Source organism: Hirundo rustica, unplaced genomic scaffold, assembly GCF_015227805.2.
Source record: "Hirundo rustica isolate bHirRus1 unplaced genomic scaffold, bHirRus1.pri.v3 unplaced_BUSCO_368798at7742, whole genome shotgun sequence".
Classification (NCBI taxonomy): domain Eukaryota; kingdom Metazoa; phylum Chordata; class Aves; order Passeriformes; family Hirundinidae; genus Hirundo; species Hirundo rustica.
The window spans coordinates 81,915-107,425 of NW_026690730.1; the positions used below are offsets into that span (position 1 = coordinate 81,915).

Below are 25,511 nucleotides of genomic sequence, written 5' to 3' on the forward strand. Positions count from 1 at the left end.
CAGACCCCCAAACCCCTCAAACCCTCCCAGTTGCTCTCAGAGCCCCCTCAGAGCCCCCCAGGACTCCCCCCGGCCGTTCCTCCCTCTCCCGGGGGGCTCCCCCGTCCCCTGGTGAGGTACACACAAACCACAGCAGTGCCACGAACCCCTTTTATTGCCCCCGCGCGGTCCCCCCACCCCGGTCCCCGTCACCACGGCGGGGACATGGGCTGGGGGTTCTGCAGGTACGACATGACCACGGCCGAGATGGAGAGCCTGGGAGGGTACACGCAGCCGTCAGAGACCCCCCCCAAACGCGGCCCGGGACCCCCCAGGACCCCCCCCCCGGGCACTCACATGAAGCTGCTCATCATTTGCTTGGTGTCCTCGGAGCTGCGCGAGTTGGCGAAGCTGATGAAGGAGCAGTAGACGGCGATCCAGGCGCACCACTTGAGCTGCGGGACCCCCGGGACGGGCCCCGTGAGACCCCCGAGCCACCCGCGGGGATGGCGCTGAGACCCCCCCGAGACGCCCTGGAGACCTCCGGAGAGCCCAGAGATCCCCGGGGATGGCCCCGAGCCCCGCTGAGCACCCCCAGGAGCTCTCTCTGCACCTCCCGCCCCCGAATTCCCCTCAGCACAGGGCCCGGGGCCGATCCCGGCCGGTGCCGCCGGCAGCTCCCGGTGCCCCTCCGCGCCCTACCTTGAGCATGAGCCCGCACATGCTGAACACCATCCCCAGCAGGTTCATGTAGTCGGGGGTCGGGTCTTCCAGCGCCGGGTTGGTCTCGGTGGCCGGGGGCTTGTACCTGGCGAGGGGAAGGGGGCTCCGTCAGGACCGGCACCCCGCGGATGCCGCCGTCCCTCCCGCGGCTCTGTCAGCGCCTGCCCGCCGGGTCTCTCCGCGCTGCCCGCGGTCCCACCTGGCCACCTTGCCGGGTCTCCGCGGGTCCGCCATGGCCCCGCCGCCTTCAACCGCCTCTTCCGCCGCCGCCGGAAGGGGCCCGGCCCCATCCCCGTGCCGCCCCCGGCCCCATCCGCGGTACCGGCCCCGCTCCAGCCATGGCGTTCCCGAGGCCGCGGCCCGCCCGGCCCGAGCTGCCCCCGGCAGCGGGTGCAGACCCTGCAGTGCGGGCAGGGAGCGGTGCGGGCCGCCCGCTTTCAACGGTGAGACCGGGGATACCGGGAGGGAACGGGGGGGAAACGGAGGCCGGGGGGAGGTGAGCAGGACCCGGGGATGGAGGTGCCGGTGCGGCGATCCCGAGGGTGGAGGTGCCGGTGTGGGGATCCCGGGGATCAGCCGGTGTCCCGGTGAAGGAGGTACCGGTGTGGGGGATCCCGGGGATCAGCCGGTGTCCCCGGTGAAGGAGGTACCGGTGTGGGGATCCCGGGATCAGCCGGTGTGTCCCCGTGATGGAGGTACCGGTGTGGGGATCCCGGGGATCAGCCGGTGTCCCGGTGATGGAGGTACCGGTGCGGGGGTCCCGGGATCACCCCCGTTCACCCCCGCAGCGGACGGGAATTACTGCCTGACGTGCGGCAGCGACAAGACGCTGAAGCTCTGGAACCCGCACAAGGGCACAGCCCTGCGCACTTACCAGGGCCACGGCTACGAGGTGCTGGACGCCGCGGGGTAAGCAGGGGCTCCGGGGACCCCTCCCCGCCTCGGGGGAGCCCCGCCGCGCTCACCGGAGCCCCCCGCGCCCCCGCAGATCCTTCGACAACAGCCAGATCTGCTCCGGCGGCGCCGACAAGGCCGTGGCGCTCTGGGACGTGACCACGGGGCAAGTGGTCCGCAAGTACCGGGGACACGCCGGGGTGAGGAGGAGTTGAGGGTCTGGGGTGGGATTTGGGGAGGGGGATTTGGGATCCTGCCCGCGGGTCGCGACACCGATTCCCTGCTTCTCCCGCAGAAGGTGAACTGCGTCCAGTTCAACCAGGAAGCCACTGTCATTGTGTCCGGTGAGAGGGTGCTTTGGGGGACACCCTGCAAGCCCCGGGACATCCCTGCGCCCCCTTTTCCCACCCTGATCCCCTTTTTTTTTTTCCCCCAGGCTCCATCGACTCCACGGTGCGGTGCTGGGACTGCCGCTCCCGCCGCCCCGACCCCATCCAGGTGTTGGACGAGGCCAAGGACGGCATCTCCAGCGTGAAGCTCTCAGCCCACGAGATCCTGACGGGGTGAGGGACGAGCGCGGGGATTGGGGACCCCCCCCCCCGGAAAATTGGGGACCCCCCCCCTAAACCTCCGTCCTCCCCGCAGCTCCGTGGACGGGCGCGTCCGGCGCTACGACCTCCGCACAGGGCAGCTCTGCTCCGACTACATCGGCAGTGAGTGGGGCCTGCGGGAGGGCCCGGGGGGAGCTCCCAGAGCTCGGGGGGCGCTCCGCGGGACCCCCCCAACCTCCCCGTGTGCCCCCCCAGGCCCCATCACCAGCGTGTGCTTCAGCAAGGACGGGCAGTGCGTGCTGGCCGCCAGCCTGGACTCCACGCTGCGGCTGCTGGACAAGGACACCGGGGAGCTGCTGGGCGAGTACGGCCCCCCCCCGGGTCCCCGCGCCGTCCGGGGGCTTCGGGGGACCCCCGGCTCACCCCGCGCCCCCTCCCCAGGTACACGGGTCACCGCAGCACCACGTACAGGCTGGACTGCGTCCTGAACGAGCAGGACACGCACGTGGGCTGCGCCTCCGAGGACGGCAGCGTCTACTTCTGGGACCTGGTAGAGGTGAGGGAGGGTCCCTGGCTGGGGTGGGGGGATGTTTGGGGACGCCCCCGACCCTCGCTGAGCCCCAGTGTCCCCCCAGGGTTCGCTGGCGCTCAGCCTGCCCGTGGGGCAGGGCGTGGTGCAGTCGCTGGCCTTCCACCCGCGCCTGCCCTGCCTGCTGGCGGCCACCCAGGGCCAGGTGACGCTGTGGCGCGAGGACAACTTCCAGCCCGACGGGGACCCCGGCGCCTGAGCGGGACCCCCGGGAATAAACCCCGAGCGGAGACCCTGCCGTGCTTTATTGGGAGCCGGAATAAATAGACACGAGCGCTGCAGGGAGGGGGGGACGAGGGGGACACGGGGACAGCGGGGTGCAGGCGTGGGGGGCCCCTGTCCCCCCGCCCCTCTCCCCAGGGGATTCACCCCACTGTTCCCCACGCTGTGGGCAGCGCTGAGCCAGGAGCCCCGGCAGCGAGGGGGCTCAGCACACCCAGAGCTGAGCCTGGGGGGTCCCCCACACCTCGGGGGTCCCTCAGGCCTCGGGGGTCCCCCGCGGGCACCGGGAAGGCGTCGGCGCTCCGGGCGAACGTCTCTGCCACCAGCAGCGGGAACACGAGCGAGGCGTCGGCGTAGACCTGGCGCAGGGCAGGGGGGGTCAAGGGGGGAGAGGTTCCCCCCCTCCCGACCCCGGGCTCCCCCAAATCCCCCCCGGGGCCCCCCCACCTTGACGGGGGTGGCGTCCACGCGGATCTTGCCCCAGGACACGGCCTCGTCCGGCCGCGCGCCCGAGTCGGAGCCGTCGAACTCCTGCGCCGTGTTGACGTAGACGGAGAAATCGGCGCCGTTCCTCTGCCCGGGCACACAGCGGGGTGAGCCCCCCGCCCGTCCCCGCCCATCCCGGGGGTCCCAAACCCCCTCCCCAGCAGACGGGGGGTCCCCTCACCATGAGGTTGGCGTTGGCGATGTGGTGCTTGACCAGGCCCCCGCCCAGGATGATCATGCCGGTCTTGGGGGCGAAGATGGCCTGGGTGTTGATGAGGCGCAGGTCTGCGGGCACACGGCGCGGTCAGGGCGCCCTGGGCGCGCCCCAAATCCCCGGGGGCGCCCCGGGGACGCGCTCACCCTCCACGATGTCCAGCACGAGCCCCGGGCGTTTGTAGGAGTGGAAGAAGATCATGTCCCCCAGGGAGCCGTCGGTGAGCGCCGGGCTCAGCACCGGGATGTTGTTCTGCAGGGGGACGCGGTGTGGTGACGGCCGGCGGCACCCGGTGGCACCCCTGGGGACGCCCCCGGAGCCCCTCCCGGTGCCCCCGGTACCTTCTGGGCCCAGTAACAGATGGACTCGGGGTTGTTGATCTCCTTGCCCAGCCGGGCGATCATCCGGGACGGCGTCCACCGCACGCCCTGCGGGGACCCGGCTCAGGAACCCGGCCAGGGGGGCCCAGGTGTGCAGGGACCCCCCAACCCATCCCAGGTGTGCAGGGACCCCCCCAAAACCCAGCCCAGGTGTGCAGGGACCCCCCCCAAATCCATCCCAGGTGTGCGGGGACCCCCCCAAACCCAGCCCAGGTGTGCAGAGACCCCCCCAAACCCAGCCCAGGTGTGCAGGGACCCCCCAAACCCAGCCCAGGTGTGCAGGGAACCTCCACAAACCCAGCCCAGGTGTGCAGGGACCCCCACAATCCATCCCAGGTGTGCAGGGACCCCCCCAAACCCAGCCCAGGTGTGCAGGGGACCCCCCCCCACAAACCCAGCCCAGGTGTGCAGGGACCCCTTCCAGCACTGTGGGGCCCCAGGGGTGTCCCCCGGCCTCACCTGCGTGTCCTGCTCGTCCACCATCCGCTCCAGGATGGGCATCAGCCAGTCCTCGAACTTGCAGTAGTTGTCATTGGGCACCAGCAGGTTTCCCGATCCTGAAGGAACCCGAGATGTCCCCAAGGTGTCCCTGAGATGTCCTCGAGGCGTCCCCAGCCCCCCGTGCCCCTGCCCCGGACCTGTTGATGCCGTTCTCCCGCAGGTCCCGGCCCCGCAGGTGGAAGTCCCCGATGTAGGTGGGCGCCAGGCACTTGATCAGATCCTCCTCGACGCCCCCGGCCGTGGTCACCACCAGCACGTCCACCTGCCGGGGCGGGGGCAGCGCCTCAGGGACCCCGGCCGTGCCCACCCTGACCCCACGGGGAGCCCTGGGGACACCCCGAGGGCTCCCGGCACCGGGGTGGGTGGGACAGCAAAGCCTGTGACTGCCCGAGGTGCCCTGTTGTCCCCACGGCGTGCTCGCTGTCCCTACGCCACCCTGTGTCCCTGGCCCCATGTCCCCAGGTCCCCATGTCCCTGTCCCATGTCCCTGTCCCTGTGTCCCCATGTCCCCATGTCCCTGTCCCCTGTCCCCGTGTCCCCATGTCCCTGTCCCTGTCCCCTGTCACCATTCCGCGCTGCACCAGGTAGCGGATGCTCTCCCTGACGCCGGAGCTGACGAGGTTGGAGGGGAAGCCCAGGAAGATGGTGCAGCCCGAGGGCGGCCGCGGCCCGGCCATGGCCGCTCGCTCCCGCTGCTCCGCGCTCAGCGGCTCCAGCTTGGCCGCGATCTGCGGGGAGGAGGGCAACGGGCACCGGGGGGAGGTCGCAGCGGGCCCGGACCCTCCCGGTGCGATCCCCCCCCGCGCCCCCGGGGCCGCACCATCCGCTCGATCTCGGCCACCGCCTGCGCGAAGCTCGTGGCCTGGAAGCCGGTGGTGCGGAAGGAGCGGAGCAGCGCCGCGTGGTCCGCGCCGCCCGAGAAGTCGTAGCCGCGCACCGGGAGAGCCTCGGCCGGGAGGGCCCCGCTGGGCCGCAGCACGGCCCGGAGCGCCTCTCCCGGCGCCTCTCCCGGGGCCGCCATGGCTCCGCCGGGCCGCTCAGGGCGCCGCCATCTTGGGCCGCGCCCCCCGGCCCGCGCGGCTGCGCGCTGCCCTCCGCGTACGGCGGCACTGGGCGCCGCCATCTTGGGCCGCGCCCCCCGGCTCGCCTGTGCCGTACAGCCGCGCGCCGCCATCTTGGGAGGACGGCGGCCGCGGAGGGACGCGATTCCCCCGAATGCGAAAAGGCGCCGATGCACGGAGGAAGTCCCGGAACGGCCGCAGCGCCCCCAAATCCGCCCAAATTCACCCCAAAGCCGCGGCGGGGGAACACGAGCTCCGCTCCAGTCCAATCCTTTAATACCCGCGATCAGGCGGCGGCTCCCAGCCCCACCCACGTCCCAGAACCGGGCCCGGACCCCGCGGGGGTGCGGCCGGAGCTCCCCCGCCGTCGTCAGGTCCGGAGCCTCCACACCTCCACCGAGAGTCCCCCCGAGGCCGCGGCCACCACGTCCCCATCCACGCTGATCTGGGGGGGACCGAGGAGCGTCAGGGGGGGCATCCCGGGGGGCTGCATGTGCACACGCATGTGCGAGGGCCGGGGACAGCTCCTCACCCCGTTGAGGACGTCGTCGTGCGTCCAGGAGCAGATGGTGCGGGGCGGATCTGTGGGGATGTGGATCTGCAGGAGAGGCAAAGCCGGGGCTCAGCGGCCTCCCCAGCCCCTCAGGGACCCCCCCAGGCCCCTCAGGACCCCCCAGCCCGGCCCAGCCCCCACGGGACCGAGCCGTGCAGGCCCCCACCCGCAGCGTCCTGTCCGTGGACGTGGTGTAGAGGGAGCCCAGCGAGTGCCAGAGCCCCGTGATCTGCAGCCGGTGCCCACGTCGAAATACTGCAGGAGGGAACAGAAACCCTTCGTCAGGCCGGGAAGGGGGGGGTCCTGCCCCTCCGGGACCCCCCCGGGACCCCCCAAGTCCCTACCCTAGCGGGCTGGAAGCCGCCGCCGCCGCTGCCGAAGAGGTACACGCGGCCCTGGTTGTCGCCAGCCCAGAGCTGCGAGCCCCGGTAGGACATGGAGAGCAGGTAATTGTCCAGCTGCGGAGGGCACGCCCTGAATGTCACCGCCGAGGCCTCGGGGACGCTCCAGGGGGGAGGATCCGCGCAGGGAGGGGTCGCGGCCCCCACCTGCAGCCGCTGCAGGACGGCGCCGGCGCGGCGGTCGAACACCACGAGGGTCCGGTCCTCGCTGCCCGACACGATCAGCCGCTCGTCAGCCGCCAGCGACAGCACCGCGCTGGCGTGGGGCTTGTAGCTGCTCACCTGAGCCTGCCCGGCTTGGGGGGGGCGCAGGGAGGGGTCAGCGGAGCCCCCCCAGAGCCCCCAACCCCGCCCAAAGCCCCCCTCTCCGCCCCGGTAACCCTCGCGGGTCGTAGACGGTCACCGTCTTGTCGTAGGTGCCGGTGACGAGCACGTCGGGGCGGTACGAGAGGCACAGCACGGCCGCCTTCTCCCTGGGGGAGCGGGGGCTCAGCGGGGACCCCCCCCCCCCGGGGCCTCCCCAGAGCCCCCCCGAGCCCCCCGGGCCGTACCGGATCTCCCCGAACTGCTGCCCCTCGGCCGCCAGGTCCCAGAGTTTCACGGTGCTGTCCCAGGAGCCGGAGCAGACGCGGGCGTCGCGGGCGGCCAAGCACCAAACCCAGCCCTGGGGGGACCCCGAGGCGCTGCCGGAGCCCGGATGCGCCCCCCCCCCTCTGGGATCTCCCCCCGCCTCGAGGGGGAGTTTTGGGGGTCGTGGGTGGGGGTCGGATCCGCACCTTGTGGGTCCCGCTGCGCCCCGAGCCCAGCGCCTTCACCAGAACCTTCCCGGGGGGGCCCCGGCCCAGCTCCCGCAGGTCCCAAAGGTTCACGTTGCGGTCGCGGCCCCCCGAGACGCACAGGGACCCCCCCTGGCAGCGGGGAGGGGGCACGGGTGAGCCGGGGACCCTCCTGGAGACCCCCCGAGCCCCCCCACCCCGGGGTCCCACCTGCAGCAGGAGCACCGAGTCCACCGAGGCGAAGTGCCCCTCGTCCAGGGAGAAGTGCTCCATGGGGGCACCCCCGGCCCCCCCAGCGCTCCAGGTGCTCCTCCAGGTCCTCGCAGGCGGCCGCCCAGTCGAACCCTTCCTCTGGGGGGGGCCCCGAGATCACGGGGGGGGCCACGGGGAGGGGTCCCAGAGACCCCCCCAGAGGCACCGGGGGGCTCCGCGGGTGAGGATCCCACCCAACGCCGAGGTTTGGGGGGCCCGGGAGGGTTCCCAAAGCCCCGGGTGAACCCTCGGGGGGGGGCCCCGCTCCCATCCCTGAGACACCCCCGGCTCCTCGGAGCACCGGGGGGGTCAAGGGGGTCCCCCAAAACCACGGGTTCGGCCCAAAGGGGGGGGTCCCGATCCCCCCCGAGCCCCCAGACCCACCTGGCAGCACCGGGAGGGGGCGGCGGGCGCGGCGCTGCAGGCGGATCCGCCAGAGCGCGGCGTCCCGGGCCAGGTCCCGCAGGGCGCGGCACACGCGGGGCAGCACCCAGCGCACGTCCCGGGCCCGCAGGAAGGCGCAGATCCGCAGCAGCAGCTCCGGAGGCAGCGCCAGGAGCCCCCCCGTGCCCGCCGCCGGCCCGGCCGGATCCTCGGGAGAGGCGGCGGCGGGCGCGGGGGGACCGTCCATGGCTGCGGAGGGGAACGGGGTCAGCACCGAGCGCGGCCCGCACCGAACCGGGGCATCGGGACAGTGGGAAACCAGGACAGCGGGACACCGGGACCCGCCCGAACCGGGGCCACGCTCCCCCGGATCCCCATCCAGTTCCGCCCGGTACCGGGATTCCCCCTAAAACACCGATCCCCGATACCGGGCCTCTCAGTCACCGCTCCCCGCTCCCTCCCCCGGTACCGGGACCCTCTCAATCACCGCTCCCCGCTCCCTCCCCCGGTACCGGCTCCCGGCCCAGCCCGGCCCGGTCGCGTCCCGTCGCCAGGGCCACGGCGGGAGCCGCTTCCGGCGCGACGCGCGAATCAGCCAATGGCGCTCCGCGCTTCGCGTGACGTCATCGTGCTGCGCCGGAAGCGAGGCGGGCGCGGCCGCGGCGGCGCCGGGACCCCCGGGACCGGCCCCGTTCCCCGCCCCCCGGTAACAAAGGACACGGACACGGCGCACGGTTCACAACGGCTTTTTCTTGTGCCGCCCGACGCGACACAACCGGCTCCCCGCGCCCTCCCCCCCGCCACACCCGCCCCCTCCCTGTAAAACGGTAAAAAAAAAAAAAAAAAACCCACAAAAAAAACAAACAAACAAAAAAAAAACGTAACGAAAATAATTAAAAAAAAACCGTAACGGAAACGCGCAAATCAAACACGCGGGACGCGGCACCGACTCGCTCACGACGAAGCACAACGGCTGCGGCTCGGCCCCTCCCCCAGGCCCCTCCCCCCGCCCGGGGCTCGCCGCGCTCCTGCTGTGGGGGAGGGGCGGGGGGGGGCCCCACGGGGGATCCGCCCCTCCCCCCCCCCGCCCCCCGGCCCCGAATTCCGCCCCTCTCCCCACCGGGGAACCGGGCCCCTCCCCCACCGGGGATCCGGGCCCCTCCCCCACCCGGGGATCCGGGCCCCTCCCCCCCAGCCCCTCCCCCCCTCCTCCCCGGGGGGGTCCCAGCCGCTCTCGGGGCCCCCCCGGGCACCGGGCACCGGCCCCGGTTCCCCCCCGTTATCCCCGAGCCGGGGGGAGGGGCCGGCCCCGGCCGTGGGGGAGGGGCGATGAGGCGCCCCGCCCCTCCCCTCCCCCCCCGGGGGGTGTTTTGGGGGTCCCCCCCCTCCCCCCGCGCCTGCCCAGGGCTCCCCCCGCGCTCAGACCCCGTAGAAGGCCGCCAGGCGCTCCTTGAGCAGCGGCGGGAACTGCTCCGAGAACTGCTGCCAGTTCTGCTCGCCCACCTGCGCCTTGAAACCCTGCAGGATCTGCGGGGGACGGCGGGTGAGACCTCCGAGACCCCCGGGAGACACCCAGAGACCCCCGGGAGACCCCCGGGAGACCCCAGAGACACCCAGAGACCCCTAAGAGACACCCAGAGACCCCCAGAGACCCCGGAGACCCAGAGAGACACCCAAAGGCCCCCGAGACCCCGAGAGACACCCAGAGACCCCCGAGAGACACCCAGAGACCCCGGGAGACCCCCGAGAGACCCAGAGACCCCTGGGGAGACCCAGGACCCCTGGGGAGACACCCAGAGACCTCCAGGAGACCCCCGGGAGACACTGGGGAGACCCAGAGACCCCCAGAGAGACCCCCAAGAGACCCAGAGTCCCCCGAGAGACACAGAGACCCCCCCAGGGACACCCAGAGACCCCTGGGGACATCCAAAGACCCCTGGGGACATCCCCAGAAATACCCAGAGCCCCCTCAGAGTCCCCCGGAGATCTCCAGAGACCCCCCTGAACTCCCCAAAAGACCCCTGGGATCTCCCAGAGCGCCCCAAGTGCCCCCTGAGACCTCCCCAGAGCCCCCCAGAGCCCCCCAGGCCCCCACCTTGTAGAACATGTCCCTCAGGTCGTCCTTGGGGCTCACCCAGGACGCCACGGCGTCGCAGAAGAAGATGAAATCCTGGAGGGGAGCGGCCGCCCCCAAAAACGGGGTGTTGAACCCCCAAACCCAGGTGTTCAACCCCAAAACCCAGGTGTTCTACCCCAAACCCAGGTGTTCTACCCCAAACCCTGGTGTTTTACCCCAAATCCAGGTGTTTTACCCCAAACCCTGGTGTTTTACCCCCAAAATGAAGTGTTTTACCCCAAACCCAGGTGTTTTTTACCCCAAAATGAAGTGTTTTACCCCAAAATGAAGTGTTTTTACCCCAACCCCAGGTGTTTTACCCCAACCCCAGGTGTTTTACCCCCAACCCAGGCGTTTTACCCCAAACCCCTGGTGTTTTACCCCAAAATGAAGTGTTTTACCCCAAACCCCTGGTGTTTTACCCCAAATGAAGTGTTTTTACCCCAAATCCAGGCGTTTTACCCCCAAACCCAGGTGTTTTACCCCAAACCCCAGGTGTTTTAAACCCCCAAACCCAGGTGTTTTACCCCAAAATGAAGTGTTTTACCCCAAACCCAGGTGTTTTACCCCAAAATGAAGTGTTTTACCCCAAAATGAAGTGTTTTTTACCCCAAACCCTGGTGTTTTAACCCCAAACCCCAGGTGTTTTACCCCAAACCCCAGGTGTTTTACCCCAAACCCTGGTGTTTTTACTCCAAAATGAAGTGTTTTACCCCAAACCCCAGGTGTTTTACCCCAAAATGAAGTGTTTTTACCCCAAAATGAAGTGTTTTACACCAAATACCCCAAACCCCAGGTGTTTTACCCCAAACCCCAGGTGTTTTACCCCAAAATGAAGTGTTTTACCCCAAAATGAAGTGTTTTACCCCAAACCCCGGGGTTTTACCCCAAACCCCGGGGTTTTACCCCAAACCCCGGTGTTTTACCCCAAATCCAGGTGTTTTTACCCCAAACCCAGGTGTTTTACCCCAACCCCATGTGTTTTACCCCAAAATGAAGTGTTTTACCCCAAAATGAAGTGTTTTACCCCAAACCCCGGGGTTTTACCCCAAACCCAGGTGTTTTACCCCAAACCCCTGGTGTTTTACCCCAAAATGAAGTGTTTTACCCCAAACCCCGGTGTTTTACCCCAAACCCAGGTGTTTTACCCCAAAATGAAGTGTTTTAACCCCAAAATGAAGTGTTTTACCCCAAAATGAAGTGTTTTACCCCAAACCCCAGGTGTTTTACCCCAAACCCAGGCGTTTTACCCCAAATCCCGGTGTTGTTTTACCCCAAACCCTGGTGTTTTACCCCCAAACCCTGGTGTTTTAACCCCAAACCCCAGGTGTTTTACCCCAAAATGAAGTGTTTTACCCCAAAATGAAGTGTTTTACCCCAAAATGAAGTGTTTTACCCCAAACCCAGGTGTTTTTACCCCCAAAATGAAGTGTTTTTACCCCAAACCCTGGTGTTTTTTTTACCCCAAACCCAGGTGTTTTTACCCCAAACCCCTGGTGTTTTTACCCCAAATCCCGGTGTTTTACCCCAAACCCCAGCCGTCCCCGCCCCGTGCCCCGTACCTGCACCACGCCCCCCGGGTTGACCCCCGATCATGACGCAGATCCCGCGGAACGCCGAATCCTTCTCCTCGTTGTCGCGGATGTTCCGCAGCGACGTGCACCTGCCCGGGCAGGGGGGTGTGGGGGGGAGATCTGGGGTTCAGAGCCCCCTCCCCACGCCGCGGGGGACCCCCGGGAGCCCCCCCAGGACTCACCAGGGCCGGATGAACTGCGGCAGCATCGGCGCCACCTCCTGCGGGCACACGAAGCCCAGGCGGCCGATGGTGATGGCTGGGGACGGGGTTGGGGAGGGGGGGGGTCAGGAGGATTTGGGGAGGGGTCCCGGGGGTCTCCTCACATCCAGAGGCTCCCCCTCGAGCCCCCCCCCGCCCCCCCAGGCCTCACCCGTGTTCTCCAGCAGCGTTTTGGGGGTGTTGGGGCGGTTGATGATCTCCACCAGGTTGTTGAGGACCATGGGGACGTAGGGCTGCATCTCGGCCCCTGGGGGGGACACCGGGGCTCAGGGGGGGGCGCTGGGGGGTTTTGGGGGGCTCTGGGGGGTTTTGGGGGGGCTCTGGGGAGTTTTTGGGGGGCTCTGGGGGGTTTTGGGGGGCCCTCAGGAAAGTTTTTGGGGGCTCAGTTGGGTTCAGGTGTTTCGGAGGCTCAGGGGGTTTTGGGGGGGGCTCAGTTGGGGTCAGGTTTTGGGGTGCTCTCAGGCAGGCTTTGGGCTCTCAGGTGTGTTTTGGGGGGGTCAGGCAGGTTTTGGGGTGCCCTCAGCCCCTTTTTGGGGCACTCAGCCCTGTTTTGGTGTGCTCTCAGGTGTGTTTTGGGGCTCTCAGCCCTGTTTTGGGGTGCTCAGGAGGGCTCTCAGCCCTGTTTTGGTGTGCTCTCAGGTGTGTTTCGGGGCTCTCAGGTGTGTTTCGTGTGGTCAGGCAGGTTTTGGGGTGCCCTCAGCCCTGTTTTGAGGCTCTCAGCCCTCTTTTGGGGCTCTCAGGTGTGTTTTTGGGGGGTCAGGCAGGTTTTGGGGTGCCCTCAGCCCTGTTTTGGGGCTCTCAGGTATGTTTTGGGGGGTCAGGCAGGTTTTGGGGTGCCCCCAGCCCCGTTTTGGGGTGCCCCCAGCCCCGTTCCGGGGTCTCACCCATCTGCATGCAGATCTCCCCGATGGCCCAGGTCGCGTTGTTGCACACGGAGATGAACTCGGGGTTCAGGTTGGTGCCCAGGATGGGCATGAACTCGGCTGGGGAGGGGCACAGGTGAGCACAGGTGGTGCCCAGGGACCCCCCAGGGACCCCCCAGGGACCCCCAGGACCCCAGACCCACCGATGCAGGGCTTGACGTGCACGAAGCAGGCCTTGGTGAGGTCACCCAGGAGCGCGAAGGAGCTCTGGCGCACCTCGGGCATCGTGTCCTGGGCAGGGGACAGGTGAAGGTGGGAGCTCCCCCATGGGGTCTGGGGGCTCAGGGGTCTCAGGGTGGTTCAGGGAGGTTCAGGGTGTCTCAGGGGTCTCAGGGTGGGCTCAGGGGGGGTTCAGGTGGGTCTCAGGTGGGTTCAGGGGTCTCAGGGTGGTTCAGGGAGGTTCAGGGTGGGCTCAGGGGTGGCTCAGGGTGGGTTCAGGAATGTCTCAGGTGGGTTCAGAGTGTCTCAGGTGGGTTCAGGGGTCTCAGGGTGGGTTCAGGTGGGTTCAGGGTGGGTTCAGGGGTGTCTCAGGTGGGTTCAGGATGGCTCAGGAAGGTTCAGGAGTGGCTCAGGGTGTCTCAGGGGTGTTCAGGTGGGTCTCAGGGTGGGTTCAGGGTGTTCAGGTGGGTCTCAGGTGGGTTCAGGGGTGTCTCAGGTGGGTTCAGGGGTGTCTCAGGTGGGTTCAGGGGTCTCAGGGTGTCTCAGGGGTGTCTCAGGGGTCTCAGGGTGGGTTCAGGGTGTTCAGGTGGGTCTCAGGGGTGTCTCAGGTGGGTTCAGGATGGCTCAGGAAGGTTCAGGGGTGTCTCAGGTGTCTCAGGTGGTCTCGGGGGGCTCGGGCCCCCTCACCTGCATGCACTGGAACAGCAGGGTCATGATGTTGGAGCGAGCCACCAGCTGCTCCACGTGGCCGCCCAGCCCCTCGGCCAGGCCGCTCAGCAGGTCCAGAGCCACGATCATGAAATCCTTGTCGGGGGCCTCGTACTGCTCGGGTGCTGGTTGTACATCTGGGGGGGCAGCGGCGCCCCCTGAGCCCCCCTGACATCCCCTGAGCCCCCCTGAACCCCCTGAACCCACTCTGAAGCCCGCTGACCCACCCCAAGCCCCCTGACATCCCCTGAGCCCCCTGACCCCACCCCGAGCCCCCCCGAGCCCACCCCGAGCCCACCCTGAGCCCCCCCGAGCCCACCCTGAGCCCACCCTGAACCCACCCTGAGCCCCCTGAAATCCCCTGAGCCCCCATGAGACCCCCCCATGCCCCCCAGACCCCTCTGACCCCCCGTTACCCCCCCTTATGACCCCCTCTGACCCCTCCCTGGACCCCCCCAGACCCCTCTGACCCTCTCTGAGCCCCCCTCGACCCCTCCTAAGCCCTTGTGACCCCCCCGTGCCCCCCCAGACCCCGCCCGGGCTGACCATGGCCTGCGCCAGCGTTTTCTGCACCAGGGTGACGCAGCGCTGGTACACGGGCTCGCAGTAGGGCAGGAACCCGCTCTGCAGCGCCGTGGCCACCGACGACAGGCACTGGGGACACACGGGGGACAGCTGGGGACAGCAGCTGGGGACACTGGGGACAGCTGGGGACACTGGGGACAGCTGGGGACACTGGGGACAGCTGGGACACACCCACCCCACCTGGGGACACACGGGGACACGGGGGACAGCTGGGGACACTGGGGACACGGGGACAGCTGGGACACACCCACCCTCACCTGGGGACAGCTGGGACACACCCACCCCACCTGGGGACACACCCGAGACACCTGGGGACACACCCACCCTCACCTGGGGACACAGGGGGGACAGCTGGGGACAGCTGGGGACAGCTGGGGACACTGGGGACACCTGGGGACACACCCACGCTCACCTGGGGACCCCCCCGCGCTCACCTCCAGCAGAGGGAACAGATCCTTGTCCTCGTCCTTGAGCTCGTTCCACTTCTGGATCAGCGGCGGCATCAGCTTCTGGATGTACTCCTGTGGGGCGGGGAGCGTGTCACCTGGGGGGGGACACACCTGGGGACATGGGGACACACCTGGGGACACCTGGGGACACCTGGGGACACCTGGGGACATCAGCTTCTGGATGTACTCCTGTGGGGCAGGGAGCGTGTCACCTGGGGGGGGACACACCTGGGGACACCTGGGGACACCTGGGGGACACGGGGACACCTGGGGACATCAGCTTCTGGATGTACTCCTGTGGGGCAGGGAGCGTGTCACCTGGGGGGACACACCTGGGGACACACCTGGGGACACCTGGGGGACACCTGGGGGACACACTGAGGGGTTGGGAACACAGCAGGTGACACCCAGGTTTGGGGACACACACAGCAGGTGACACCCAGGTTTGGGGACATGTGACACAGGAGGTGACCCCGGCCGTGCCCTGAGGCCCTCAGAGCAGAGACATCCACAGGGGGAATTCGGGATTCGAATGTCTGTGGTCATCACCGGGCTCGGACAGCGCTGGGGACACCGGAGGGACAGTGAGAGGACACTGGGGACACTGGGGGGACAATGGGGACACTGGGGGACAGTGAGGGGACACTGGGGGGACAGTGAGAGGGACACTGGGGACGCTGGGGACACTGGGGGACACTGGGGGACACTGGGGACATCAGGGGGACACCGGGGGGACAGTGAGGGGACACCGGGGACACTGGGGGACAATGAGGGGACACTGGGGGACACCGGGGACATCAGGGGGACACTGGGGGACAACGGGGACACTGAGGGCACACGAAAGCACACCAAGGGGACACCCAGGGGACACCAGGTGACACCAGTGACCCCGGTGACACCACGGGACACCAAGGGGACACCCACGGGACACCAGGGGACACAAGAGGACACCAGTGACCCCGGTGATGCCGTGATGCACTGGGGACACCCAGGGGACACCCCGTGACCCCGGTGACCCCGTGACACCCCATGACCCCGGTGACACCCCGGTGACCCCCCGTGACCCCCCGGTGACCCCAGTGACCCCCCAGTGACCCCAGTGACCCCCGGTGACCCCGGTGACCCCGGTGACCCCGGTGACCCTGGTGACACGCCGGTGACCCCGGTGACCCCCCGGTGACCCCGGTGACACCCCATGACCCCGGTGACCCCCGGTGACCCCGGTGACCCCGGTGACCCCCCGGTGACCCCGGTGACCCCAGTGACCCCCCGGTGACCCCCCGGTGACACCCGGTGACCCCGGTGACACCCCGGTGACACCCCGACCCCCCCGGTGACCCCGGTGACCCCGGTGACGCACCGGCTGGTTGAGGTGGTGGCCCACGGAGTCGGCCAGGGTGCCGATGGCGTCGTAGAGGATGAGCAGGTTCTTGTGCTGGTACTTGCCGAAGGCGAACACCAGCGTGTCCAGGATGAAGCTCAGGTACGGCACCAGCTCCGTGCACGCCTCCTCCTCCAGCGTGGCGAAGGCGCTGCGCGCCGGGGCGCCCCAGAAACAGCGCGGGGTCAGGGAGGACCCCAGAAACAGCGCGGGGTCAGGGAGGACCCCAAAAACACAGCACGGGGTCAGCGAGAACCCCAAAAACAGCACGAGGGCCCCAAAAAACCCCACAGGGACCCCAGAAACAGCACGGGGACACCAAAAATCACACACAGGGACCCCAAAAACACAGCGCGGGGTCAGGGAGAACCCCAAAAACACAGCACGGGGACCCCAAAAAACCCCACAGGGACCCCAGAAACCAGCACGGGGTCAGGGAGAACCCCAAAAAACACAGCGCGGGGTCAGGGAGAACCCCAGAAACAGCGCGGGGTCAGGGAGGACCCCAAAAACAGCACGGGGACCCCAAAAAACCCCACAGGGACCCCAAGAAACACACACAGGGACCCCCGAAACACAGCACGGGGTCAGGGAGAACCCCAAAAAATGGGGACACCCCCAAAAAAACACAACGTGGGGCTCAGATCCCCATTGTCCCCAGTGTCCCCACTGTCCCCACTGTCCCCAGCGCCCCAGTGTCCCCAATGTCCCCCGTGTCCCCAGTGTCCCCAATGTCCCCAATGTCCCCAGTGCCCCCCAGTGTCCCCAATGTCCCCAATGTCCCCAGTGTCCCCAGGGTCACCTGCAGTTCCCCAATGTCCCCCATGTCCCCAGTGTCCCCACTGTCCCCAGTGCCCCCATTGTCCCCCGTGTCCCCAGTGCCCCCCGTGTCCCCAGGGTCCCCAGGGTCACCTGCAGTGTCCCCAGTGCCCCCCCAGTGCCCCCCAGTGCCCCCCGTGTCCCCCGTGTCCCCATTGTCCCCACTGTCCCCCGTGTCCCCAGGGTCACCTGCAGGCCGCCTCCTGCACGCGCTTGTTGCCGTCCAGGATGCGCTGCAGCAGCTCGGTCATGAGCGGTTTCAGGTAGAGCTCGGGCGGCTGCGCCACCACCCAGTGCGCGTAGCGGCTGAGCGTCCAGCAGGCGATGGAGCGCACCAGCGCCTTGCGGTCCGCCAGGCAGCGGATCAGGTGCGGGATCAGCTCGGGCAGGTACGGCACCATGCCCTGCATGCAGCCTGCGGGGCAGGTGTGGGGTCAGGTGTGGGGCCAGGTGTGGGGTCAGGTGTGGGGTCAGGTGTGGGGCCAGGTGTGGGGTCAGGTGTGGGGCCAGGTGTGGGGTCAGGTGTGGGGTCAGGTACGAGATCAGGTACGGCACCATGCCCTGCATGCAGCCTGCGGGGCAGGTGTGGGGTCAGGTGTGGGGTCAGGTGTGGGGTCAGGTACGGGATCAGGTGTGGGGATCAGGTACGGCACCATGCCCTGCATGCAGCCTGCGGGGCAGGTGTGGGGTCAGGTGTGGGGCCAGGTGTGGGGTCAGGCGTGGGGCCAGGTGTGGGGTCAGGTGTGGGGTCAGGTGTGGGGCCAGGTGTGGGGCCAGGTACGGCACCATGCCCTGCATGCAGCCTGCGGGGCAGGTGTGGGGTCAGGTGTGGGGTCAGGTGTGGGGCCAGGTGTGGGGTCAGGTGTGGGGCCAGGTGTGGGGTCAGGTACAAGATCAGGTGCGGGATCAGCTCGGGCAGGTACGGCACCATGCCCTGCATGCAGCCTGCGGGGCAGGTGTGGGGTCAGGTGTGGGGCCAGGTGTGGGGCCAGGTGTGGGGCCAGGTGTGGGGTCAGGTGTGGGGTCAGGTACGGGGTCAGGTGTGGGGTCAGTGTGGGGCCAGGTGTGGGGTCAGGTGTGGGGTCAGGTGTGGGGCCAGGTGTGGGGTCAGGTACGGGATCAGCTCGGGCAGGTACGGCACCATGCCCTGCATGCAGCCTGCGGGCAGCGGATCAGGGTCCTGGGGACACCAGGACATGGGGACACACGGACACGGGGACACCGGCACGGGAGAGGGGGTTTGATCCCGAGGGGCGCTGCCAGGGTCACCTCAGGATAGGGATCGTCACCTCTCAGGGATTGTCACCCCAGGGATTGTCACCTCTCGGGGATTGTCACCACAGGGATTGTCACCTCTCGGGGATTGTCACCACAGGGATTGTCACCCCAGGGATTGTCACCTCTCGGGACAGGGATTGTCACCCCAGCACAGGATCTCCACCCATCAGCAATTTGAGGATTCCCCAGCTCTGGGATCCCCTGGATCAGGCTGGGGCCGTGTTTGGGTCCCTCTAACCAGGACAGGCTGTGTTTGGGGTCCCCAGGGCCGTGTTTGGGGTCCCCAGGGCCGTGTTTGGGGTCCCCAGCTCTGTCTGGGGCCGTGTTTGGGGTCCCTCTAACCAGGACAGGGCTGTATTTGGGGTCCCCAGCTGTGTTTGGGGTCCCCAGGGCCGTGTTTGGGGTCCCCAGGGCCGTGTCTGGGGTCCCCAGGCCGCCTTCGGGGCCCCCCCGTGCCCACCTTCGGCGATGGCCCCCAGCACGAGGATCCCCGACTCCTTGACCACCCACTCGAGGTGGAAGAGCAGCTCCTTGAGCAGCGGCAGCAGGTGCGGCAGCAGCTCCTCGCGGAACACGTTGGCCAGGACGTCCAGCGCCGCCGCCGAGCACTTCCCTGCGGGCGCGGCCGCGTCACGGGCGCCCCGGGACCGGGGGGACCCCGAAATCCACGGGGAGGGACCCCGAAATCCACGGGGGGGAACGCAAAATCCACGGGGGGGAGCCCAAAATCCACAGGGGCAACCCAAAATCCAGGGGGGAAACCATAAACCCACAGGGGCACCCCGAAATCCACAGGGGAGACCCCAAAATCCACGGGGAGGGACCCCAAAATCCACGGGGGGAACCCAAAATCCACGGGGGGAACCATAAACCCACAGGGGCACCCCAAAATCCACAGGGGGGAACCCAAAATCCACGGGGGGAACCATAAACCCACAGGGGCACCCCGAAATCCACAGGGGAGACCCCAAAATCCACAGGGGGAACGCAAAATCCACAGGGGGGAGCCCAAACCCCTGGGACACCCCAAAATCCTGGGGACGCCCTGAAACCCGAGAACACCCCCAAACCCCCGGGGACCCCCAAAACCCGGGGACACCCCAAAACCGCCCCGAAGCCCCGGCGTACGCAGGTTCCAGTCGGACAGGGTGTCGTCGTCGTCCTCGTCGTCGCCGTCGCCGTCGCCGCCGCGCTGCTCCTCGTGCGCCAGCGTCACCGTGCGCGACTTGTGGAAGCGCGGCTTGATGTCCTGCTCGCTGTCGGGGACGGCCTCGTCCTCCTCCACGTCGCCCTGGGGGGGCCGGGTCGCGATATGAGGGCGACATATCGTGATATGAGGGCAATGTATCGCAACACAGCGTCACTGTATTGCGACGTGAGGTTATCACGTTGTGGCACAGCGCCGCCGTGTGGCGGCGCGGCGTAATTGCGCCGGGACGTGACGTCATCGCATCGCGACATGACGTCATCGTGACGCACCCCGGGCAGGATCAGACAGTACGAACACAAGTGACCATCACAGGGGTCAGCACGATGCTGTCATCATCTCCAGCGTCCCCCAGTGTCCCTGGTGTCCCCAGCGTCCCCAGTGTCCCCCAATGTCCCCATTGTCCCCAATGTCCCCAATGTCCCCAATGTCCCCAGTGTCCCCAGTGTCCCCATTGTCCCCAGTGTCCCCAATGTCCCCAGTGTCCCCAATGTCCCCAGTGTCCCCAGTGTCCCCAGTGTCCCCATTGTCCCCAGTGTCCCCATTGTCCCCAATGTCCCCAATGTCCCCAATGTCCCCAGTGTCCCCCAGTGTCCCCAGTGTCCCCAGTGTCCCCAGTGTCCCCATTGTCCCCAGTGTCCCCAATGTCCCCATTGTCCCCATTGTCCCCAGTGTCCCCAATGTCCCCAATGTCCCCGCTGTCCCCAGTGTCCCCAGTGTCCCCAGTGTCCCCAGTGCTCACCTTGAGCAGGATGATGTCGATCTCCGAGTATCTCATCCCGTGCACCAGGATCGGGATCAGCCTGGATTTGGGGTGAATTCGGGGGTTTTTGGGTCACTCACTGCACCAGGTGCGCCGTGAGCTCTGAGGTGGGTTTCAGGGCGGGTTTTTGGGGTGAATTCGGGTGTTTTTGGGTCACTCACTGCACCAGGTGCGCCGTGAGCTCTGAGGTGGGTTCAGGGCGGGTTTTTGGGGTGAATTCGGGGGTTTTTGGGTCACTCACTGCACCAGGTGCGCCGTGAGCTCTGAGGTGGGTTCAGGGCGGGTTTTTGGGGTGAATTCGGGGGTTTTTGGGGTGTTTTTGGGTCACTCACTGCACCAGGTGCGCCGTCAGCACGTCCTTGCAGATGGGCTGCTCCGCCAGCGTCAGCCAGAACTCGCAGGCCTCCAGCGCCACGTTCTCATCGCTGTCCTGGGTCCTCTGCAGCATGTACTGAGCGCGGGGCACAGGTGAGCCCACCTGGGCACAGGTGACACCCCCAAACCCTCCCCTGGCCACAGGTGACAGCCCCAAACTGCTCCCGAAACCCTCACCTGGGCACAGGTAACGCCCAAACTGCTCCCCAAACCCTCACCTGGGCATAGGTAACATCCCCAAAACCCTTACCTGGGCACAGGTGACACCCCCAAACTGCTCCCCAAACCCTCACCTGAGCACAGGTGACACCCCAAACCCTCACCTGGGCACAAGTAACCCCAAACTGCTCCCCAAACCCCTCACCTGTGCACAGGTAACCCCTGAACTGTGCCCCAAACCCTCCCCTGGGCACAGGTGACACCCCCCAAACTGCTCCCCAAACCCTCACCTGGGCACAGGTAACACCCCCAAAACCCTTACCTGGGCCAGGTGACACCCCCAAACCCTCACGTGGGCACAGGTGCCCCCTGAACTGTGCCCCAAACCCCTCCCCCGGGCACAGGTGACACCCCCAAAACCCTCACCTGGGCACAGATGACACCCCCAAACTGTGCCCCAAAACCCTCACCTGGGCACAGGTAACCCCCAAACTGCTCCCCAAACCCTTAACTTGTGCACAGGTAACCCCTGAACTGTGTCCCAAACCCTCCCCCGGGCCCAGGTGACACCCCCAAGCCCTCCCCCGGGCCCAGGTGCCCCTCACCTGGATGATGCTGTACATGTGGGGGATCAGGCGGTCGATGCGCACCTCCAGCAGCATCACCAGCGCCCTGCACACGTTCTTGCGCACCTCGGGGTCCTCGTCCACCGCCAGCGCGAACAGGTGCTGGGCACGGGGCACAGGTGAGCCCCGGGTGTGAGCCAGGGACCCCCAGATGTGACCCAGGTAACCCCAGGTGCTGGGCACGGGCACAGGTGAGCCCCGGGTGTGAGCCAGGGACCCCCAGGTGTGACCCAGGTAACCCCAGGTGTGACCCAGGTGTGCCCCAGGTGTGCCCCAGGTGTGCCCTCACCTCGATGAAGGTGTCGATGTTCTCCATCAGCGCCTGTGCCCGGTCCATGATGAACTGGTTCACGCAGGCGATGGCGTGGGACCTGTGGGGCGGGGCAGGGGGGGTCACCTGGGCACCCCAAACCTCACCTGGGCACCCCAAACCTCACCTGGGTACCCTAAAAACCCACCTGGGCACCCCAAACCTCACCTGGCCACCCCAAACCTCACCTGGGCACCCCAAACCTCACCTGGGCACCCAGAGCCCACCCTTAAATTCACCTGGGCACCCCAAAAACCCACCTGGCACTCCCAGAGCCCACCCCAAAACCTCACCTGGGCACCCCAGAACCTCCTGTACCCCAAAAATCCACCCTAAAACTCACCTGGATCCCCAGAATCCACCCTTAAATTCACCTGGACCCAGACCCCCCCCCCAGACCCACCTGGATCCCCAGAATTGACCCCAAAACCTCACCTGGCACTCCCAGAACCTCCTGAATCCTCAAAATCCACCTGGACACCCCCAGAATTCACCCTTAAGTTCACCTGGGCACCCCCAGAACCTCCTGAACCCCAAGATCCACCCTAAAACCCACCTGGATCCCCAAGACCCACTCCAAAACTCACCTGGGCACCCCCAAAACCCACACCTGAGCCCCTCCCACACCCGAATCTGGGGCAGGAACCACTGGGATCCGGGAACATTTCCAGAAATTTCCGTTCTCAGCCCCCAAAACCCCCCAATCCCCCCATCCCCGGGCGGGGGGTGGCTCTCCCCGCCCCCAGGTGCGCCCACACCTGTCCCCAGGTGCGCCCACACCTGATCTTGGGGCTGCAGTGCTTGAAGAACTGCAGGAACTTGGGGATCATGACGTTGAGCGGCCGGTTCAGGGCGTCGCTGTCCAGCAGCTCCGAGGAATCCTCGCAGATCTTCTGCAGCGCCCCGAAAGCGCCCTGAGGGGAGCGGAGGGGAGGGGTCAGCGGGGGCCACGCCCTCGCCAGGTGTGCCCGGGTGTGAGCCCAGGTGTGCACCCAGGTGTGAGCCCAGGTGTGAGCCCAGGTGTGAGCCCAGGTGAGGCCAGGTGAGGCCAGGTGTGCCCGGGTGAGCCCAGGTGAGCCCAGGTGTGAGCCCAGGTGTGAGCCCAGGTGTGAGCCCAGGTGAGGCCAGGTGAGCCCAGGTGTGCCCGGGTGAGCCCACATATGAGCCCAAGTGTGAGCCCAGGTGAGGCCAGGTGAGCCCAGGTGTGAGCCCAGGTAACCCCAGGTGTGAGCCCAGGTGTGCCCGGGTGAGCCCAGGTATGAGCCAGGTGAGCCCAGGTGTGCCCAGGTGAGCCCAGCTGAGCCCAGGTGTGTGCCCAGGTGTGTCTGGGTGTGAGCCCAGGTGAGCCCAGGTGTGCCCAGGTGACCCCAGCTGAGCCCAGGTGTGTGCCCAGGTGTGTGCCCAGGTGTGCCCAGGTGTGCCCAGCTGAGCCCAGGTGTGTGCCCAGGTGTGTGCCCAGGTATGAGCCCAGGTGTGTGCCCAGGTGTGTGCCCAGGTGTGTGCCCAGGTGTGCCCAGGTGTGCCCAGGTGTGTGCCCAGGTGTGTGCCGGGTGACCCCAGCTGAGCCCAGGTGTGTCTGGGTGTGTGCCCAGGTGTGCCCAGGTGTGTGCCCAGGTGTGTGCCCAGGTGTGAGCCCAGGTGTGTGCCCAGGTGTGTGCCCAGGTGTGTGCCCGGGTGACCCCAGCTGAGCCCAGGTGTGTCTGGGTGTGTGCCCAGGTGTGCCCAGGTGTGTGCCCAGGTGTGTGCCCAGGTATGAGCCCAGGTGTGTGCCCAGGTGAGCCCAGGTGTGCCCAGGTGCGTCTGGGTGTGACCCCAGCTGAGCCCAGGTGTGTGCCCAGCTGAGCCCAGGTGTGTGCCCAGGTGTGCCCGGGTGACCCCAGCTGAGCCCAGGTGTGCCCAGGTGTGAGCCCAGCTGAGCCCAGGTGTGCCCAGGTGTGCCACCCCCCCCCCCGGCACCTCGCAGGTGTTGTAGTCCTCGGAGTTGAGCAGGTTGCAGAGCTGCGGCAGCAGCTCCGGCCACATCTGCAGCTCGCCCTTGGAGGCGATGGTGGTGATCAGGATACCTGGGGAGGGGGCTCAGGTGAGGCGGGGCGGGGCCGGGGGGCGTTGGGGGATTTGGGGGGGCTTGGAGGGGATTTTGGGGGATTTGGGGGGGCTGGAGGGAGTTTTGGGAGAGATTTCGGGGTCTGGATGGAGTTTTGGGGGGATTTGGGAGGATTTTGGGGGGGCTTGGAGGGAGTTTTTAGGATTTGAGAAGGTTTTAGGAAGCTCGGAGAGGAGTTTGGGGGGAATTTTGGGAGGTCCAGAAAGGATTTTCGGTGGTTCGGAGCAGATTTGGGGGGTTTGGAGAGGGAATGGGGGGATTTAGATGAGTTTGGGGGGGGTCAGATGAGGTTTTGAGGGGTTTTGAGGGGATTTTGGGGGGTTTGGAAAGGATTTTGGGGGGTTTGGACAGAGTTTTGAGGTACTCCGGGGGTCACACCTGCATCTTTTGGAAACCACGGTGGGAAACAGGGAAAGGGGGAGACAGGACAGGTGGGTGGGGGTCTGAGCAGGGGTCCTGGGCAGGTTTTGGGGTGCTCACAGGTGACTTTTGGGTGCCCCCGGACAGGTTTTAGGTACCCCAAGGAAGTTTCGGGTGCCCCCCAGGCAGTTTTGGGTGCTCCCAGGTGCATTTTGGGGTGCCCTTGATGCATTTTGGTGCACCCCAGGTGCATTTTAGGGTGCCCCAGGTGCGTTTTAGGGTGCCCCTGATGCATTTTTTGGGTGTCCCAGGTGCGTTTTGGTGCCCCCCAGTTGCATTTTGGGGTGCCCCAGGTGCATTTTGGTGCCCCCAGGTGCGTTTTGGTGCCCCCCAGGTGCGCTTTGGGGTGCCCCAGGTGCGTTTTGGGGTGCCCCAGGTGCGCTTTGGTGCCCCCCAGGTGTGTTTTAGGGTGCCCCAGGTGCGTTTTGGGGTGCCCCAGGTGCGCTCTGGGGCGCCCCTCACCGATGGTGGCGCGGATGAGCGAGGAGGCGTCGCCCAGGTGGTTCAGGCACTCCTGCTTGATGAACTCGGCCACGGGCGGCGGAAAGCTCTGGAAATGCGCCTTGACGTTGTTCTTGAGGATCAGCCCGCTCAGGGAGCGCGTGGGCTCGTCTGGGGGGCAGAGGGGCTTTTGGGGGGGCTGCAGGGACCCCCCCCAGAACACCCCCAGCACCCCCAGGCCCCCCCCGAACGCCCCCCACCTTCGGACTTGAGGCGCGTCAGCACGAAGATCAGGTAATTGTTGAAATCCGGGAATTGGTTCAGCTGCTTCAGCTTCTGCCGGGGGGTTAAGGGGGGCATGGGGGGCACCACGGGGGGGGCGCAGAGGGGACAGGGGCGCCCAGCCCACACCGCCCACCCCAGCTTCTTCCCCCCACAAGACGGGGATCCTCCGGCCCCCAAAAGGTCTGAATGCCCCAGAGCCGGTGCTCTCACCCACCCAATGCCGGCGACCCCAGACCCACTGCGGGGGGTCCCGGCCCCATCCTGGGGGTCCCAGCCTCATCCTGGGGTCCCGGCCCCATCCTGAGGGTCCCAGCCTCATCCTGGGGGTCCCAGCCCCATCCTGAGGGTCCCAGCCCCATTCCCAGGGGTCCCAGCCTCATCCCGGGGGTTCCAGCCCCATCCTGGGGGTCCCAGCCTCATCCTGAGGGTCCCAGCCTCATCCTGGGGGTTCCAGCCCCCCCATCCCCGCAGTCTAAGCCCCAGTGTGGGGGTCCCAGCCCACTCCTGCTGTCCCCACCCCGTGTCCCCGTGCCCGAGGATACATCCTGCACCACTCTCTGCGTGGCCGTGTTGGGCGACTGCGAGTCCTTGAGCAGCTGCAGCACCTGCTGCAGGCCCTGCTCGTCCGGCTGCCAGTCCATG

General features: G+C 67.2%; 5 protein-coding genes across 5 annotated transcripts; 1 reads left to right on the top strand and 4 right to left on the bottom strand.

The window, feature by feature from the left end:
• Positions 1-136: 136 nt before the first annotated feature.
• Positions 137-948, bottom strand: WDR83OS (WD repeat domain 83 opposite strand). Its single transcript, XM_040054443.2, has 4 exons — positions 902-948; positions 682-787; positions 337-434; positions 137-255 (listed from the first exon to the last, which is right to left on the bottom strand). Exons 1-4 carry the CDS (start codon positions 934-936, stop codon positions 189-191), a joined length of 306 nt encoding a protein of 101 aa, XP_039910377.1. The 5' UTR covers positions 937-948; the 3' UTR covers positions 137-188.
• Positions 935-2,964, top strand: WDR83 (WD repeat domain 83). The gene is made up of 9 exons (XM_040054428.1): positions 935-1,145; positions 1,491-1,611; positions 1,691-1,796; positions 1,892-1,940; positions 2,033-2,159; positions 2,242-2,309; positions 2,403-2,511; positions 2,589-2,703; positions 2,783-2,964. The coding sequence occupies exons 1-9, from the start codon at positions 935-937 to the stop codon at positions 2,933-2,935; spliced, it is 1,059 nt and encodes a 352-aa protein (XP_039910362.1). The 3' UTR covers positions 2,936-2,964.
• Positions 2,965-2,995: 31 nt separating this feature from the next.
• Positions 2,996-5,588, bottom strand: DHPS (deoxyhypusine synthase). The gene is made up of 9 exons (XM_040054447.2): positions 5,360-5,588; positions 5,106-5,267; positions 4,678-4,801; positions 4,498-4,595; positions 4,000-4,086; positions 3,805-3,910; positions 3,626-3,729; positions 3,406-3,531; positions 2,996-3,317 (listed from the first exon to the last, which is right to left on the bottom strand). The coding sequence occupies exons 1-9, from the start codon at positions 5,558-5,560 to the stop codon at positions 3,102-3,104; spliced, it is 1,224 nt and encodes a 407-aa protein (XP_039910381.1). The 5' UTR covers positions 5,561-5,588; the 3' UTR covers positions 2,996-3,101.
• A 284-nt stretch (positions 5,589-5,872) lies between these two features.
• FBXW9 (F-box and WD repeat domain containing 9) lies at positions 5,873-8,213 on the bottom strand. Its single transcript, XM_058419163.1, is given in 12 exon segments — positions 5,873-6,045; positions 6,133-6,198; positions 6,320-6,399; positions 6,402-6,408; positions 6,498-6,611; positions 6,702-6,850; positions 6,936-7,027; positions 7,106-7,218; positions 7,331-7,462; positions 7,541-7,615; positions 7,617-7,681; positions 7,967-8,213. Coding segments are annotated over 12 exon segments (1,215 nt in total). The 3' UTR covers positions 5,873-5,970.
• Positions 8,214-9,355: 1,142 nt separating this feature from the next.
• Positions 9,356-25,511, bottom strand: TNPO2 (transportin 2). Its single transcript, XM_040054445.2, is given in 25 exon segments — positions 9,356-9,493; positions 10,062-10,136; positions 11,645-11,671; positions 11,673-11,745; positions 11,839-11,914; positions 12,029-12,124; positions 12,762-12,860; positions 12,944-13,031; positions 13,647-13,786; positions 13,789-13,804; positions 14,214-14,321; positions 14,687-14,773; positions 16,062-16,233; positions 17,091-17,316; positions 18,640-18,792; positions 19,308-19,470; positions 20,129-20,189; positions 20,482-20,600; positions 21,289-21,411; positions 21,599-21,680; positions 22,400-22,533; positions 23,576-23,682; positions 24,606-24,755; positions 24,845-24,920; positions 25,412-25,511. Coding segments are annotated over 25 exon segments (2,658 nt in total). The 5' UTR covers position 25,511; the 3' UTR covers positions 9,356-9,385.